The sequence below is a fragment of the Rhinatrema bivittatum genome, chromosome 17 (genome assembly GCF_901001135.1).
Source record: "Rhinatrema bivittatum chromosome 17, aRhiBiv1.1, whole genome shotgun sequence".
Taxonomy (NCBI): Eukaryota; Metazoa; Chordata; class Amphibia; order Gymnophiona; family Rhinatrematidae; genus Rhinatrema; species Rhinatrema bivittatum.
In genome coordinates this window covers 28,672,103-28,691,469 of record NC_042631.1, presented here as the reverse complement: position 1 = coordinate 28,691,469, position 19,367 = coordinate 28,672,103, and the positions used below count along the sequence as shown (strand labels likewise).

Below are 19,367 nucleotides of genomic sequence, written 5' to 3'. Positions count from 1 at the left end.
CCTCCACATATAAAACAGGGTTATTACGCATACATGTTTTCATTTTTTATGCATCTAAAATATACGTGCGTATTTTTATAAAAAAGGCATTGGAAATATTTTCACATACTGGAACATACACACGGACTTTTGGAGCAATATTATATGGTATTTTATAAACTGTGCAGCTCCTATCATACAATTTATAAAATACTAGGATAAATCTCCATGCGTCCCTTTACGTGGTATAAATGCTGTACCACGGACAGGTTTGAAAATTAGTCTCCCTGTGAATAATCAAATTGTAGTAAGGATGAAAGAGAATTTATTGATTTTTGGATTGAAAGTCAGTTTAGAAGAGCAGAACACAGAAGAACAGGGAGGTACAATTACTGGAATAAAACTTTCTCTTTGTAACTGTGGAAAAAAGTCACTGACAGAAATAATATACTTCAATTAATTACGAAATCTTATCTTATTCTGACATTACAAAAGCAACTATATTTTCTAACAACCCTTTCTAAAACATATTTTGAGCTGAATAATAGCACAGAGATGCAATAAGTAAGCACACTGCAAGATGTTCAGTATATAATATTGAAGCAATGTATGATATAAATATGTTATGTTATGCTTGTTCATTTAGGGGTAGATTTTCAGAGGGTTACGCGCGTATGCCCCGAAAACCTACCCCAAACCCCCCCTGCGCGTGCCGAGCCTATCTTGCATAGGCTTCCGGCGCGCGCAAAGGCCCAGGACGCGCGTAAGTCCCGGGGCTTTCCTGGGGGGGGCGTGTCGGGGGCGTGTCGCAATTGGCGCGTCATCGGGGCGTGTCGGGGGTGTGTGGCGTGGCTGGCGCGTCATCCGGGGCGGGGCCGCGGGTGTGGTTCCAGCCCCCGGACTGGAACATGGCGCGCCTGCAGCCGGTCCGGCACGCGCAAGTTACGCCTGCCTTGAGCAGGCGTAACTTTCGCGACAAAGGTGGTGGGGGGGAGTGTAGATAGGGCCGGGGGGGGTGTGTGTTAGGTAGGGGAAGGGAGGGGAAGGTGGGGGGAGGCCAAAGGAAAGTTTCCTCCGATTTCGGAGTGGCCTCGGAGGGAACGGAGGCAGGCTGCGTGGCTCGGAGTGCCTCTTTTATTTTTTATTTATTTAATTTTTCATACACTTGAAGAATTCTCTTTAGACACAAAAATGGGGTAAAAAAGAAAAAAACATTCCACCAGTTAGTATATTAATACAATATAAAATCCCCCAGTATTGGGAGATCCAAGTCTCCACTCCAGTAAAACAATACAAAGAAAAATACAGACATAAGAAAGCTTGGTGAGGAGATGATCCTCATCTTCAGAGAGACCTATCAGTAATTAGACTAGGTAAACCAAGGGAGCAGCCATCCTGATCAACCTTAAAAAAAAAAGTGAAAGCTGAGAGGGTTCAGAGAATGCATAATTATTTCCTTGATATTTAACAAGGCATTTGCTTGGGAATTTAAGAAAGTAATAAGCATCAAAGTGCATCTCTTTTGTCTGTAATACTAAAAAAAAAAAAAAAGCTTTCTTTTCCATTGGGTTTTTTAAATACATCAGGAAATATTTGGGTTCTCATATTACAGAATGTACCATCACAGTGTCTAAAAAAACAATTGTAATAACCAATCACAGTCAAGGTCCAGTGCAAAAGTCACTAACAGAATTGCAGCTATTGCCACATTATCATCTGAAATCTGCAATAGAGCAAACTGTCTTGCAAAAAAACAATCTTGAACACCTCCCCCTCTCCTTTTAAATGGTGACATGTAGTATACTCTAGCTACAGGAGGAATTGACTGAAATTGTATCTGAAGCACCTCAGTTAAATATCTTTTAAGCATTTTAAGTGGAGAAACCAAGGGTAGATGAGGAAAATTAATCAACTGCAGGTTACACCTTGTAACCATATTTTCCAGAATCTCCAACTTGTTCTTCATAAATAAATTATCCTTAACTATGGCATCATCAATTTACTGGTGCTTCTCAACTTTATTTTCCCAAAGCAGAAGATGGTCATTACACTGTGCAACTGTCTACTCAGATTTTATAATTTTCTATTCTGCAGCCTTTAAACCCCAAAATAAAGGAGCCATCTGTTCAGAGAGGTTTCCCCCCAAAGACATAACAGCCAACAAAATAATCTCAAGAATAATCTTTACAGGTCTCTCTATATGGAAACCTCTATAGCTCACATTAGGCAATACAACCTCATTGATTGCTGTCCTCGGGGTACATGATGACATCTTTGAGGTATGCCCAAATCCTCCACTCACACCAGCCATCCAACCTCTAATCCCCTCCATTAGCTGCAGGTCCAGGGAAGACAGGGGCAAGGAGATCTCCAATCGAATGTTGTCTCTACTCAGCTCTGGCTCTAGCAGGCATGACTTCCCCACTGACCAGTGCAGGTTGATGATGTCACCCTCTTCCATGCTGGTCGACAGTGCATCAGCTGCCCATCCATCTGGAGGGTCAAATGGAGGACTACGGATCTTGGATAAAGTGAATTGCAGGTCAGGGAGCGCCGATGGCTGTCTTTCCTTTGAAAGCACTCCCAATGACAACACTCTTGACAATCCTCTCTCCGTTTCATGAACTGTTTCATCAGGCCACCAACGAAGGGAGTCACAGGCTCAATGGGGTAAGACGGGTGCTTCCCTTTATATTTACCCATGAAATAAAAAGCAGAAAAAAAAGAGGAAGTAGGACACTGAACAGTGCACTATTTCTTTCAACCTGCCATCTTGAATCTCCAATCCTGGATTGCCTGTAGTACATGTCCCTGGAGTGCCTCGTTATTTGTGCCTAAGTTTGTGCATGTTATAAACGTATGCGTCTGCTTCCAGGAGGCCAAATATCCACTTAAGCATATCCAGCCAATCTGCATGCATAACTTTTTATTTTCCAATTAAACTTTTGAAAATACACCCCATAATTGTTTACAGTTCCAGTTCTTAGCACATTTCCAATCGTCCTTTGAAGTTAGGCAACAAAGTAAACTGTAACAAAATGGGATCATCTCTATAGTACACTGGTCTCAAGGTTGAATGCAAGATGGATACGTGATTCATTCTAAAATTTACAGCCAGTAGTAGTTAAAAGAATTTTGCCAGTTTAAAGTTGCCTGTGGTACTAACTGGTATGCCGGGGCTTTCCAAAAAAATGCGTGGGTGCATAGGGCAGCCAGCAGGAAATGGGAGGTAATAATGCCTCTGTTTAAGTCTCTGGTAAGACCTCATTTGGAGTACTGTGTGCAGTTCTGGGGACTGCACTTTCTCAAGGATATAATAGTTGGTACATAGGGTGGCTATTAAAATGGTAAGTGGTCTTTGTCATAAAACATATGGGGACAGACTTATGGTTCTAAACATGTATACCCTGGAGGAAAGGAGAGAAAGGGGAAATATGATCAAGACAAATACCCCTCCAAGAAATAAATGCACAGGAGTCGAGCCTCTTTCAATGGAAAGGAGATTCTAGAACAACAGGGTCAGGGGATGAGCATGAAAGGGAGTAGAGTCGGGAGTAATCTAAGGAAATATTTCTTTGCCATGGAAATAAGAGCAGGGTCTGAATTCAAGAAAGCTTTGTACAAGCACAAAGGATCTCTGAGGGAGAGGGAGTACCTGAATGTAATCTGCTTTGAAGTTCTGCAAAGCGGAATATAAAATAAATAAGGAGCTATAAAGCTGAGCAGGAGATGTGGATGGACTGTATGGTATGGTCTTCATCTGCTGTCATATTTTCTGTTTCTTTGTAAAATGCATGCATCAGTTTGCTGCTACATTATGGACATAGTGTATTTTTTGTCCAACAATAAAATTTCCTTCTAGTTATATTAATATTAAAAACTATCTAGCTGTACATCACTTGTGCAGAAAATAGTTTTCTGTGAATGTTTTTATTCTAATTTTGAAGAAATTGAATATTTTTATCTTGTGTGTGCGCCAGCACCACTATCCCTTCTTATCAGCTGGCTCTTTACCTGCAGGGCATTGAGTTCTTCCTTGATTGTATCCAAAGAAACAGCGTTATCCCAGGGAATTATAAAAATCAAGTGATTTGATTGTCAGTGCTTGGCTATGGCCATGCAGGTCTTGCAAAGAAGTCGCACAAATGTCATAATTCCGAGGATATGATGTGACTCATTTTTTGGAGGGGAAATCCCGTTGAACTTCCCTTCCCTGTGCTCGGTGGTATCTGGAGGTCCTGTTTTTTCCATTTGTAGTCGCACTACAGATACCACAATGTATTGGGAGGGAAGTTTGCAAAAACGTGAACTGGCGATATCTCCTTCAAAAAATTGGGTTCAATCACATCCAGGCAACGCTTATCTTTTGATCATTAGTTAATTCTACTCAAGTGGGATGCAAGGTTTTGAAGACATAGAGCATAAAATTCTGCTCAGAACCATGTTTTACAGTTCTATTTTATATTAGTAATAAGGTATGCCACAATTTGCACCACAATACTTCTCAGGTCACCGAAGTCCTTTCACCCTTTAGCTTTGTGCCTCACAGTATACCTCCCATATGTAATGGTAGGACAATAATAATCTATTGTGCCTTTTTATGCAAACATTGGAACAAATAAAATGTATAGCTTAATGCACAGCCTGCACGTGAAACCTACTTACAGTGTAAAATCATTTCTCATAAGGGTTGCAGTTTGTATTGAGACTGGCATAATATGGTCTTCTTCTCATGTTCATCCACCAAAGTTATATTTCTGACCACTGACGAGCACATTCCAGCGCTCACGACCTCTGCAAGATCTTGCATTGCGCAGTGACCATCCTCAAGCATTCCCATTTTGCCATATTGGCTCGTGACCTGCAGAATTGTATACAGAGGCTGTTAAGGGTACTCCAGGTAGTCCAGTGCTCATTTGCTCCTGCAAGAAGCTACTCAATCATTCTATAACCAGCAGCTAAATCTTCAAGTCGTGTATGCTGCATCTTCTCATGGGCAGTCACAGGTGTGGTGCTAATTACTTCTGTAATCAAGAGGAAGTCCCTGCATGACCTCAAGCATATGTTATGCCATGCCGTGTCTTAAAGAGGGTGTCTAGTGTCCTCTCTTTGCTGCTTCCTCTCTGTTTGGCTGGCCATGACTATTTTGAAGTCTGGTTGTTCTATTCCAGCAAGGATATACAAAATGCTCAAATTAGTTAGTTTAAGAGAGCCTCTGATAATTCAGCAGCTGTCATTCAGCCCTGAGTTAATTTTTATTTTTGCGTGGGCAGTGTGTTCCCATAACGGGCAAGCATTCTTGGCACTGGAGCAAATGCAGGGCAGGCACAGCAGCTCTGATCATGGTTTGGCATAGTCCCTGTTTTGAGTTTGCAAGCTTACAGATGAGATTGTTTTGGGCTTTGACCTAACTTCTCATATTTTTTCTATGTGGATCTTCATTTTCATTTCATTTATCAAATTTATTAATCACTTAACACAAATAAGGCCTAAACAATGTACAAACAAATCAAAAACATTTATAATAAATACACATATAAAAAATATAAGACATATTAAAATCTCAAGCTGCCACATATTAAAATCTCAAACTACCATGATATATAGAAAAGTAAAAACTGCAAGTCTTAGTAAAATGCTTGCTTTAACAAAAAGCTTTTTAAAAAAAAGTCTCCATTTCTTAACGCAGTCATTCAGAGTTCCATGGGTAAGGGAGTCCAGAAAATGGGTTCCGCAACTGAAAAGCAGAGTCTCTTGTTGTAGTTAGGCGGGCATGTCGAACAGAAGGTACATTGAGTAAATCTCGTTGGGAAGATCTCAACTGTCGGGATGGCTCATAAATTTTTAACAAGGCATTGGACTATGGACAAGAATCTGAGGTTAGCAATTTAAATAACATCAAACCAATTTTGTAAGAAATAAGCTGCTGAATAGGTAGCCGGTTTAATTTGTTCAATAGCAGGGTAATATGTCCATTTCGTCTAGTACCAGTAATGAATTGTGTGGTGGAGTTGAGTAACAATTGTAGTGGTTGTAAAGAATTAGATGGAAGACCTAAGTAAAGACTGTTACAGTAATCAATGTGAGGAAAAAGTATCACTCGAACAATGGTATGAAAGTCATGACTGTACAGAAGATGTCTCAGGCCTGCTAATAAACGCAGCTTAAAAATTCTAGCCTAATTGTGGATTTGATACGTGATGGAAAGCTAGATATTTCACTTGGATGCAGCTCCATCACCGCTCTCTACATTAATGGTGGGGGTGGAAGGGAAATAGATCCAAGAGCTAAGAGAAACAGATAAGTATGAGAGAAAAAATGAGGGAAGCTTGCTGGGCAGACTGGATGGGCCATTTGGTCTTCTTCTGCCGTCATTTCTATGTTTCTATGAAAGAGAAGAGTCGATCAAAACACCTAAACTATAGGTGTCTTGATAGAAAATGTCAAGTTTTCAATTGAGATAGAGTCATACTGAGAACTGGTATGTGACCTCTGAATTAATAGAAACTCTATTTTTGACATATTTAGGGAAAGTTTGTTTTGATTCAACCATTGTTTAACAGAGGAGATGCAAATGTGAAGATGCTCAATAGTTTTATCGCAGGATGGATGTAATCGGATGAAGAATTGAATGTCCTCAGCATACATTTTATAACTGTCAGTAACACTAGCGAGCAGTTTAGAAATTGGGTCCAAATAGATATTAAATAAATCTGCTGGTAATGCAGAGCCTTGCCTTGCCAGTTAGAGAAGTTGTTACAGAATTTGATTTGATGTGTTTGGTCACTGAGGAATGCTGAGAACCAGTTTAAGACATTTCCTAAGATACCGCATTCTTGTAGCCAATATCTGAGACTGTCGTGATCGACAGAGTCGAAGGCTAAAGAGATCTAAAGACACAAGTAAAAACTGATGATCAGAATCTAAGCCTCTTCTAATAGTATCTATTAATGATACTAAAAGAAGTGCAGTACTCATTGAACGTCGGAATCTGAACTGATGGGGATCAAGTATTTCTTTTTCTTCAATAAATTCCGTCAATTGCTGTAAAACAGCACTTTCAATAACTTTAGAGATGAATGGCAAGGATGAAATAGGCCTTTAGTTTGCTGGGTCAGTACAATCTAAACCGGGCTTTTTTAGGAGTGGTTTAACAACTTTTTTTTTTTAAGCAGTCAGGTACACATCCAGATTGAAGCAATTTATTAACTAATAGTTGTTAAGGAGGGAGCAAAGGCATCTTTGGTTGCTTTAGAAAGAGCAATTGGAGAATTGGCGGATGGGCAGAAAACATTATTCAGTGATGAAATAATTTTGTTTATTTCAGTTTGAGAGTCGTCGTCACAAGATGACCAGGTTGAACTGGGGAAAGAAGGGGAAACGTTATACCAGGGAGGAACATTGGCAAAAGCCAGACTAAGATTCTCAATTTTTAAAGACTAAAAATTTCAGAAAGGCTTCTGCAGAAAGTGTGTCAGAAAAAGATGAACTGGTTTTCTTGAAGGAGAGTACATGGCTCAGGGTCACTCGGATGTACTGGATTTTTGCAATGGCTCGAGTGCATGCCATTCCACTTGATGTTTAGTTTCATTGTTGTTTCATTTCGTTTTCATTTTTCTATACCATTTTTTCCACCAAAAATGGGATCCAAAGCAGTTTACCATAATAATAATAAATCACAATTAACATAATAAAATCAATTAACAATCCCTAGGGAATAAAACCAAAACAATATTACACACTAAACCAATCATATCTATAATAAATACCCTCCCTCCCCAGAATTAAACATACAAATAAAGAAAGCAATTTATCTTATTATCGTAATTTGTGCAGATGGAAGAGGCTGGCCTGTGTCTTATTTTGGTTTAATCAAAGTTGATTGATGATTCAGCAGTCAGTCAATCTGGCTAATGTATCAAAGTGTGCTCGATTTTAGTGAAGTCTCATGCTTTCAGCACTATTGCTGCAGTAGTTCATCGTCGCAAATAAAGCTACATGTGTTCGGATAGATTGGTTAGTCGTGTATGCAGATATTAAAAAGGTGCAGTGCCAATACTCTTCCTTGCGATAGGTTGTTCCATTGTAGGTATCAATGGCTGTGAATTCTTCCAAATTCAACATAGAAACAGTGGTTTTCAATAAGTATTTGCATTCTATGGATGAGCTGATAATCCTTCATGTCATAGATCTTCCAAAACAGCATTCGATGGTTGAGAGTGTAGATGAAGTCACAGCGATTTGGCATTTCTCAACGTCATTTTCTATGTACTGGGCGAGATTCAGCACCTGACCTGTATGTAATTTGCCTGACCAAAAGCCAGTTTGTTCAGAGATGTGGGGGGGGGGGGGGGGGGGGGGGAGTTTCCCCAAAATGGGTGCAAATTGACTCAAGGTGAAGTATTCATAAAATCTGTAGAGGTGGCAAAGCAAAGAAATTGACTAAAACCTCTTTAAATCCAAATGGCCCTTACTGGGTTTTAAAAGTGCAACACTTGTTTGTCTCTAAATCTTGGACTGCAATCTGCTCTTGCACAGGAATTGATGGGTTTCAGAAGCCAGTCTCATCTTCCTGGTCCAATGTTTTTAATCTTTTCTACCATGACAGCTCCAAACTCTTTTGTTGTGATGGTATCACCTGCAAAAGAATTGATTTTATGCATTCAAATGTAGTTGTCATATTTGGTGGCCAGGTCGGGTGTGAGTCCCAGCATAGAGTTTGATCTGCAGCCTCGTGAAATATATTTTCTGGTAATGTGTTGTAAGGGTGTGCGGAGGAAAAAAAGTTCATCTAGTTTTATGTGTTTCATTTGACCGCTTTTTGATTTTTTTTCACTTTTCCCTTTTCCTTTTTAGTTTCAGAAAATAGTGCGTTTTATTTGCAATAATGTGCAAATAGCGCACATTATTTTCTGAAACCAAAAGCAAAATGAAAAAAAAGAAAAAACCCAAGTCAGACCTCAGGGGACTCCGGAGATCCCCTGTCCACCCCTCTGTCGCCATTAGAGGTGGCCATTTCTGCAGAAAAATCAATATTCACTCCACCCCAAACTCCCAGTCCCTCCCCTTTGTTAAAAATGATCACTCTTGGGAGCCAGCCTCCCCTCCCCCCCCCCCCCAGATCACGCACCGCAGCCCACCCTCTCGACTCCTTCCAGATTTGCCAAATTCATCTTGATGGTTTAGTGGGGGCCTGGGAGGTATCCCTCCGCTCCCAGGACCGGCGGCCACCATTTTAAAAAATGGCGCTGGGTCCTTTGGCCCTATCATGTGATGGGGCTACCCAATGGCAGCCTTAGCCCCTGTCACTCGGTAGGGGCAAAGAGCTATTCTGCAAAATGCTCGTGGATCCAACCCCATACTGAATACCTCCCTATCACCATCCACGTCCATCTAATTGTACACTAAAGACAGTACATTTTGCTGTCATTTTAACTTTAATAAAGTTAACTGGCAGAATTTTGCAGCGCACATTGATAAAATAATGCTAAATATTTGTCCATGTTTCAAACATCCTTAGCATTGTATAACACTTTGACAAGTGTTAGCTGAAAAACTCATTCGGCTAATGCCTAATATCGAAGTTAACTGGATATATTAACCTGGCTAACTCATCCCTGTCCTGGAATGGTCCTGAAATGCCCATTACTTATCTGGTTAACTTTTGGCAAGGTAATGACTTATCCAACTAAACAGCTGGATAAGTACTGGGGATATTTAAAACTTGGCATTTAGCTGGTTAACGTCTGCATTATCCAGCTAAATGGCTTTGAATATTGGCCTCTAAAATGTTTCAAAAGTAAGGGAAGGTCCTTTATTGTGCCAGCGCTCCAGTTTGGACAAACACCAGCTTTGACCAATAGCAAATATATATTTGGGGGCTTCCAGCGATGAATAAAAGGCAAATATGTATTTGGGTGAATGAGTGTTTGGGGGACGTGCCTGTGGGTGGTGTGCAGGGTTGTTAATGAAGCTTCTAGGTAGTTCTTTCTCATCCATTCGCCAAATATCTTTTTTCAATATTTTATTTTTTTGCTTGAGAATATCTGTCTTTCCAAAAGTAGCTATTTTGTCTTTTTATTTCCTATAATTCCTCCTCCAAAGCCCAAAATAATTGGAATGCACTGAGCCCAGATTTGCTCGTAATCACACATGGAGGCGTTGGCAAAGAACATACTCAGTCATGGAACAGCTTTTTTTTTTTTTCCCCCTGATTGGGATAATGCTGGCAGTTAAAAAGCACAGCGACTTGTCATGACAACCTGCGTCTTCTCCATTGGAACGCCCCCGGATTGCCGTCAACGGTTCAGTCCCTGGCACTGCAGATCAGTGCCTTAGCTGGCAACTTATAGCGTGCTAAATGTATAGAAGGAATGCCGTTGGTGCAAGCTCACATAGTTTTCTGGAAGCCGGGCCGGGCGCTCCACCCTCCCATAAGGCGCAAATGTCTGTCTGTCCTCTGCTTGACACTTACTAGAGTCTCTTGAGTTTGGGAATCCGTGCAGCTGACAGCGTAAGGAGTTAATTCTGAGTTTTGTTTCATAGGATCTGACAACCTTGCGGAGAGGATTTGGGAACATTGAACAGCCCTGCTTCCTGCTGGTATTAGTTCTCGTAGGGATGATCCTCGCGGGCACCATGGTAAGCCGCTGTGTGACTCAGACGCAGCTATTTATTGCACACTGCTTTCACCGAGCCCTTGCATGCAGAGTTAGTCACCTACAGTAGTTATGAGTAGGGATCCACGAATGATCAGTATTCATGAACTATATAAGCTGGAAAAAAATCCATTTATTTAAATACTGAATTGTATTTTGAAGTAATTCCAACAAACAAAAATGACACATACTGAAAAATCAAGTAGCTCCAATATTGATTTGAGTGAAGCAAATGGTCCTTCAATGAGAATTGTTACCGGATACACATATAAGTGTATTTATGAGCAATAAAATGTTACTGCCTTTAAAGCAGTGATCAAAGACCCGAAATAAAGCCACATTGCAAGCAGTGACTCACACCTTCTGTCCATTACTTTTTTTTTTTTTACTGTGGAATCAGTATTTTGAAATGATTTAAGATGTTTTCCTGCCAATTCCCTCACTCCTCTGTAGCATCTACATCCAGGAGAGAGTCACCTGTCACATCTCGCATGACGAGATCTAATTGGAGCATGGGTGTGATGCCATTTATGACATCATTTGCAACCAAACTGATCCGGCACATGATGTAACGTGTAAGTCTCTGGCAAATGAAGCTGCTTCCAGAGGAGTCAGGAAGAATTTCCATAAATAATGTAACAGCGAGCATTGTAGTTGATACAAATCTGAGTCATTGCCTGCCATGTGTGCTTTCCTAGTCTTGTACAGTACAAGGGAGATTCAATTTTCTTTTAGGACAAGAAGGAGGAAAGGTCAGCAAACATGTTGTAAATGATATAATTTTAATGAACTAACCTAACGTACTGATGACCAGCTTTGGAGAGTTACATGCCCTTCATCAGGTCATATGCAAAACGAGCCAAGGATGCTGTTGCTTGAATATATAAATTTTATTTATTTTATTTGAAAACTTTTATATACCGGTATTAGTATGCAAACATCATACCGGTTCACATTGTAACTAAAGGCAGAAATTACAATCAACAGGGAGGGGAAAACAAGGAGGATTATAAATAGAGCAGGGGGCATAGAAATTAAAGCATTAAAACTGTAACGAGCTATTTAGAGGAATATATACAAGTTTAGGCAGATTATTTACAAGAGTTGAGGCTGTAACGTGCTATTTACAGGAAAGAATACAAATTTAAGTGGGTTACTTATAGGAAAGTATAGGAGAGGGTTCAGGAGGGTGGGGGTTGGTAGGGGAGGGGGAGGAGCAATAAGTTAGGGTCAAGGGGGGGGAGGGGGAGGTTAGTCAGGGTAGGCTTGTCGGAAGAGCCATGTTTTGAGTTTTTTTCTGAACTTGGAGTAGCATGGCTCCAGCCTGAGTGTGGTGGGGAGGGCGTTCCATTGCTTAGGGCCTGCAATGGAAAGGGCGCGATCCCTGGTGGAAGTAAGGTGGGCTTTTTTTAAGGGGGGAATGGAGAGGGTGCCTTTATTGACAGTACGGGTGGGTCGTTCGGTGCGTATGTGACAAAAGGGTTCATCTAGCCAGTTAGAGTTGTATGTGTGGATGGATTTGTGAACTATGGTTAAGGTTTTAAAGAGAATTCGGGATGCGATGGGGAGCCAGTGGAGTTCTTTGAGTATAGGAGTGATGTGATCGGCTTTCCGTGAGTTGGTAATGACCCTGGCGATAGCATTTTGGAACATTTGTAAGGGTTTGGTGGTGGAGGAGGGTAGACCAAGGAAGAGGGCGTTACAGTAGTCGAGCTTTGATGAGAGGGTAGCTTGGATGACGGTACGGAAGTCATGATAGTGGAGGAGGGGTCTGAGTTTCTTCAGGATATTGAGCTTGAAGAAACCTTCTTTGAGGGTGGTGTTGATCTGTTTTTTTAGATTGAGTTGTTGATCTAGGATTACTCCAAGGTCTCTTACGGTGGTGTGGGGCATTATGGTGTTGAAAGCTGGGTCACTGGAGATCAGGGGTTTAGGAGGGAGGTGAGGAGAGATGAGGAGCAGCTCCGTTTTAGAGGAGTTTAGTGCGAGGTGGATGTTGGAGAGGAAGTCATTTATGTTAGCAAGACATGTGTTCCAGAAGGCAAGGGCATCTGAGAGGGAGTTGTGAATGGGAATGATGATTTGCACGTCATCTGCATAGAGGTAGAATTTGAGGCCAAGGTCAGTGAGGAGGTGACATAGAGGAGTGAGATAGATATTGAAAAGGGTAGAGATGAGAGAGGAGCCTTGGGGGACGCCTTGGGACAAGGGGTAGAGTGTGGAGTTGGCGTTTCCTATCTTGACGGAGAACTTTCTGTTAGAAAGGTAGGATTTGAACCATAGCAGGGCTAGGCCGGAGATACCTATTTCGGTTAAGCGGTTGATGAGGTGGTTGTGGTTGATGGTGTCGAAGGCCGCTGAGATGTCGAGGAGGGCGAGGAGGTAGCAGCTGCCTTGGTCCATGCCTATGAGCAAGTGATCTGTGAGGGAAAGCAGGAGGGTTTCCGTGTTGAGGTATTTACAGAAGCCGAATTGGGCTGGATGAAGAATATTATTACTTTCCAGATATTCTGAGAGTTGGATGTTTACAATCTTTTCCATAATTTTGGAGAGGAATGGCAAGTTAGAGATAGGGCGGAAGTTGGCGGGGTCTTTAGGGTCTAGGGTTGGTTTTTTTAAGAGGGGCTTAACAATTGCTTGCTTGAGCATATCTGGGACAGAGCCAGAAGAGAGGGAGGAGTTTATGATGTCTGCGATGGGTTTGGAAATAGTATTTGGGATGGAGAGGAGAGATTTAGTGGGAATGGTGTCCGGGGGTGTGATGCTGGTTTGAGTTTTTTGAGGATGGATTCCACTTCTTTAGAGGAGGTCAGGTCGAGGGTTTGGAGGGTGGGTGAGGTGGCAGATGGTTGAAGGGGGGGGGAGAGGGGAATTGAGGGAGATGGAGATGAAATTGTTGGTTGGATTGCAACATTGGAATTTGCTTTAGACAGCCATAAACAGAAGTCTATACTTTGTGGGTATTTACCCTGCCAGAAAAAAATACCCTGCTATTCACTAAGGCCTTGTGAGGGAATGGACAGTAAACTCCCTCAGAACACCTTAAGGGACTGGCCGAGGTATCTGGCTCGGTCCTCCTTAAGGACCAACCCCGCAAGGGATTCTGGGTGAAGGGAGGCTTGCCTCACCATACTATAAGGAGTCAGGGCCCAGAAGGGTTAGAGATGCCTCGGGGAGGAGGCAGGAACTCAATCTATGTGAAGACCTGCTAGGATTGATGTTTGAGTGCTCCCACAACTGTAAGGGGAGCTGCATTATTTTCAGTTTTGCTTTCCTCTGTAAATAAAATTGCACATATGGAAACAGCCAGAGCCCACCTCCCTGTAACTCCTGGCTGTTTCCCAAGCTGCTATCGCCTAAGCCAGCACATATGGTGGTGGAGCTGGGATCTTCTGCTCTAAGCGGAAAGCTCAGACAGATGCCCACAGCTGCGGCAACAGAGAAAAAAAATAAAACCCCTACAGAATCTTTGCCTTTATTCCTGGGGCCACTCGGTTTCATTTGCCCAGCATAAGTTACAACTGATTAAGGGAGCTAGTCCCGCCTGTGCGGTCTGGGTTCAAGCAGTCACTAAAGGCTGGACAGGCCAACAGGGTCTTTTGTTTTTCTTCCCTTCTCCTTCCCCCGGAGAGAAACATAGAAATGATGGCTGAAAAAGACCAAATGGCCCATCCAGTCTGCCCCACAAGCTTCTTAAGATAGTAGCTGCCACTCTGTGCAGGTTACGCCCATGTTTCTCTTAAGAGTAGTAACTGTCGCTCTGTACAGTTATCCCCAAGCCTTATGACACCCATAAAAATTGCAGCTAGCAACATTTCTTTACTGGTCGATGGTTTTTCTTGAAATTTCAGTCAGTGTTGTTTGACGTGTTTCGCTTAAGGACTTGGCCGTACAAGCAGTCTTGTGCTTTTTCCATTATGTCTGTGTATCAGTAGCCCAGATTGTAGAAGTCGGGCCCTCTTTGCTGTTGTCTGAATTCACTTCCCCTTTATTCCTGCCATTGAAGCGGGGATACATTTTGCATTTGCATTAGAATCATCAAGGCATATTGGTTAATAGTAGTAACCACCACATAGCAAGTTACCTCTCTGCATGCTTTTCTCATTTCCGTCCTCTAGAGATTCACAGTGTTTATCCCATGCCCCTTTGAATTCTTGGACTGTTTTCATCTTCACCACCCCTCTGGAAGGGCATTCCAGGCATCCACCACCCTCTCCGTGAAGAAATATTTCCTGACATTGGTTCTGAGTTGTCCCCCCTGGAGTTTCATTTCGTGACCCCTAGTTCTATTGTTTTCTTTCCAATAAAATGGTTTGAAGTCTGTGTATCATTAAAACCCTTCAGGTATCATATCAACCCTGTACCTCCTCTCTTCCAGGGTATACATATTTAGATCCTTCAGCCTTCAGTCTTCCAATACAGACCCCATACCATTTTGGTTGCCCTTCTCTTGACCGCCTCCATCCTATCTCTATCCCTTTTGAGATATGGACTCCAGAACTGAACACAATACTCCAAATGAGACCTCACCAAGGTCCTGTACAAGGGGATTATCACCTCCTTTATCTTGCTGGTTATTCCTCTCTCTCTGCAACCCGGCATTCTTCTGGCTTTAGCTATTGCCTTGTCACATTGCTTTGCCACCTTCAGACTCCAGATACTATTAGCCCAAGATCCCTCTCTTGATCCAGGCACAGCAGTCTTTCACCCCCCATCACATACAGTTCTTTTGGATTACCGCACCCCAAATGCATGACTCTCATTTCTTGGCATTGAATTCCAGTTGCAAAATCTTTGACCACTCTTCAAGTTTTCTTAAATCTCTTTTTATTCTCTCTACTCGTCAGGCATGTTGACTCTGAGGCAGATCTTAGTATCATCCATAAATAGACAAACTTTACCATCTATCCGTTCCGCAATGTCGCTCATGAAGATATTGAATAGTACCGGTCTCAACATCAATCCCTGTGGCACTCCAGTTTATATGGTTCTCTCTTCAGAGCAGATTCTACTTACCATTACACGCTGTCTCCTATCAGTCAACCAGTTGGTAATCCATGCCACCACCTTGGCACTCACTCCTAAGCTCATTCACTCCTCGATCCAATTCTCTAGTCATCCAGTCAAAAAAATCAATCAGATTTGTCTGACAGGACCTTTCCCTGGTGAATCCATGCTTTCTCAGGTCCAGCAACCCACCAGATTCTAAATAGTTCACTATCTTTTCCTAGTCTTGTACAGTACAAGGGAGATTCTAGATAGTTCACTATCCTTTCCTTCAGCAGAGTCTCCATTAATTTTCCCACCACCAAAGTGAGGCTAACTACCCTTTAGTTTCTAACCTCCTCTTTGCTAGCACTCTTGTGAAGCAGGACCATCACTGCTCTTCCCCAATCCCACAGCACCACTTCCGTTTAAAGGGATCTATTGAACAGGTCCTTCAGCGGGCCCATCAGCACATCTCTGAGCTCTCTTAGTCTCCTGGGATGTATCTCATCCGGCCCCATTCTTGTCTATTCTGGGAGGGCATTCCATACATGCAAAAACTGTGAAAAATGTTTCCTGACGTTGCTCCTGAGTCTACCCCTTTGGACAAGGGTGGCCAACTCTGGTCCTCAAGAGCCGCAAGCAGGTCTGGTTTTCAGAATATCCACAATGAATTCGCATGAGATAGATTTGAGATATACAGTGGAGGCAGAGCATACAAATCTACCTCACGCATATTATTTTCCATGGAAGAAAGGATCTGCAAAAGTCGATGGGGACTTTGTATCCATGGCAAGTTTCAAAGTGAGAGAATGTATAATTTGAAAAGTGGTGCAAGCTCTGTGAGTGGAACATGCTTTGTCACAATGTGGACAGTCTGAAAATAGCCCCCAAAATTATATACTATACATTTTTACCAGGCAAATACTTGAAAATAAAAGAGAAGGAATAAAATGGAAAAATTCCCAGATGTCCCGAGGCTGCAGAGGCGGTCGTTGATAGGTTTTTGGTCTGCCCAAGAGTCCTAGATTTCTAGGACAAAGCTACCAATTGTATCAGAGAAATATGTTAAAGAAAACAAAGAAAGGAGATGGCATCCTTTAAATTAGTATGAAAACATACTAAAAGACAAGCACACAACAAAGCTCAAAGCTTGCATATTCAAAATTCTTATATGCCACTTTCAGGTCAACTGACCAGGCAACGTGATGCACAATAATTAGAACCAGTACATAAAATACCGATACATTACATGCCCTGGATGTAGAGAAGAAGTACATTACTGATGTATTGAAAATCAGTGCAATCCCTCTCCACAGGTTCGGTGAAATGGATAAATATTGTAAATATGGAAAAGGCTCTGTATAAGACCAGAGGTCAGGCTACAAGATTTTTAGAAATATGGGAAATCTTGATCACGCATTTAAGTTACATAGTTGGTTAGATGGAAAGAAGAGCAGAGAGTCATCGAGTCCAATCTTCTGATTGTCTTACAAACTCTATTGATCTAGGTGGAAATTTACAAGAGTATGAATAATGAATATGCTCAAGTGAATCAAATGTCACTGGCAGAATGATTGATGAGACACTTTAATTAATCTAATTTGACTATCCTACCTAAGACTGATTTCTAATAACAGAAAAGACTTTAAATCTGTAAGGATTTGAATAATGAGACTTTCTGAGTGATAAAGATATCGGCATAGGGGAATTATTCTTCTAGGGGACACCACTCCTATTTATTCTAATTTGCATTCCTTTTCAACTCCCAAGCTGCTTCTCGTTTATTTTATGCAATTTTCAAATCCATTTACATGGGTAAAGAGCAATTAACTCACGTAAATTGTGTGTCTGAAAATTGCCTGTCTTCAATCCAGCTAAAAGTATGTACGGTGTTCCACAGCTTGGGCTACATCTGGGCTGAAGAGTTCCTAGTGTGGCACGTTTTGGGCGAGATTGAAAAATGACGCACGCATATTGCATTTTCCAATCTGTGTACATTATTTTCCATGAAAAATCTACCCGCACGAAAAGCAGATGCAAAGGTCCATGAGTACTTTGTGCCCATGGCAGAATTCACAGGGAAAGTACATGTGTACACTTAGACGGTGTTGAATAATGGCCTAAAGTGCGCTTGTTGGTGACATGCACATCTGAAAACGAAATGTAAATGCCTCCTGGAACCCCTCTCTTCTATATAGCCAGAAGCATGTGGGTTACAGAAATTATTTGTGTGCTGTACTTTCTAGAGGCTGATTTAGGCCTGTTAACTCTATTTTTTACTGGCAGAAAAGGCACCTAACCTTTACAGAGGTATCTCTCTATGCCTACTCTTTTGAATGTCCCACAAGATATGGGAAGATGTTATCTACCTGAGGACCAGTACCAAAATGTTGTGTAGGATGTTTTTTGCCTTCTTATGGCTTTACTTACTCAAATCTAGGACTTCTGATATCATTGATTGCTTACTTGCTTGATTAACTCGTTTCTGTGTATGCTACTCTTACTTACCCTTCATCCAGGGTAGCAGGCAGTGGTACATAAGAAACAGTTTGAGGGCAGGGTATTCAATGGCTAAAGAAAAATTGAAATAGTAGGTTGTGAATCTAGTTTTTCAAATTTGTCCATGCTAAAGAGATCAGGTTTTCAAAAAAATCGGAGAAAGAATTCTTGGGTCTGGCGAGAGAAAGCTTGGTTTTGGCCTAATTTTCTGGCTTTAAACTGATTTGAAACTGGTTTCCAAGGTGAAGTGAAAAGAGAAATCCAGTGTCCTAGAAAGAAAATGGATGCTTGCCTCTGCCCTTCCCATGGAGGGTCATCTGCTTTATGGACAATTATTTATGCTTTATTGCTTATTCTTCTCATATCAAGTTCTGATTTGTTCCAATGAAAAAATTTGTTCCATGTAAACTGCCACACGGCAGTAGTTATTACCGTTTAACTGTGAACCGGAGTGATATGTATTGTATACAGGAACTCCCGGTATATAAATTCCATAAATAAAATAAATAAATGGACAAAGGCAGATTCCAGTTGTTCCCACAAGTCTATTAATATCAGACAGATTCGGTCAGATGGCAGTTTTTGAAGCATGTCTGGTGTTTTTGTCCTGTATGATTTGAAGATTTATGTATTTATTTATTTATTTATTTATTTATTTATTTATTTATTTAGAGTTTCTTCTATACCGATAGCCGTTTGCACATCGTATCGGTTTACAAACAACGCAGAACTTTCGGGCATGGCCCTTACATAGAACAAATAATTGCATAAGAGAATGAAACAGTATAAAACATCAAAGATGTTGGGAAGGGGGGACTATGTAAAACTGGGTATCTTAGGCAGATAAAAGTAAGATAACTATGTTACAAAATACAAGAGACTATAATACAATGTACATAGAGTCATGGATATTCCAAGTCAGCGCTAGTGGTCAGTTGCAATGAGCTAACATAGAAAGACTGAGGCTGACATGCTGGTTACGTAAGGTTCAGGAGTGGTAAATTGTAAAATGCTGGTTACATCAAAGAATATGAAGAGAGGATCTAGGAGAACACAACGGGTAATAAGAAGCACAATAGGGTGGGAAAGCTAGTCGAGCATAAAGGGCTCTTAGGGCGAAGGAGGGAAGGAAGGAGCGGGAGGAAGCGGAAAGTTGGAGGGAGAGAGAGGCAGTTGCGAGGATTCGTATAATTGACTTATTATTGAACTTATTCATGTTCTTGATGTTTTCTTTCTGGATTC

At 41.4% G+C, this 19,367-nt stretch overlaps 1 protein-coding gene across 2 annotated transcripts in view; it reads left to right on the top strand.

Moving 5' to 3' along the window:
- Positions 1–19,367, top strand: part of PTPN5 (protein tyrosine phosphatase non-receptor type 5) — a 150,504-nt gene that overhangs the window by 91,826 nt on the left and 39,311 nt on the right. For both annotated transcript variants that reach the window (XR_003853261.1, XM_029582841.1), the window contains exon 3: positions 10,525–10,620. Coding sequence is in view for 1 of the 2 variants with exons in the window: in XM_029582841.1 (XP_029438701.1) it covers positions 10,525–10,620 (96 nt within the window). In the remaining variant the exon portion in view is untranslated. The remainder of the gene's footprint in view (positions 1–10,524; positions 10,621–19,367) is intronic.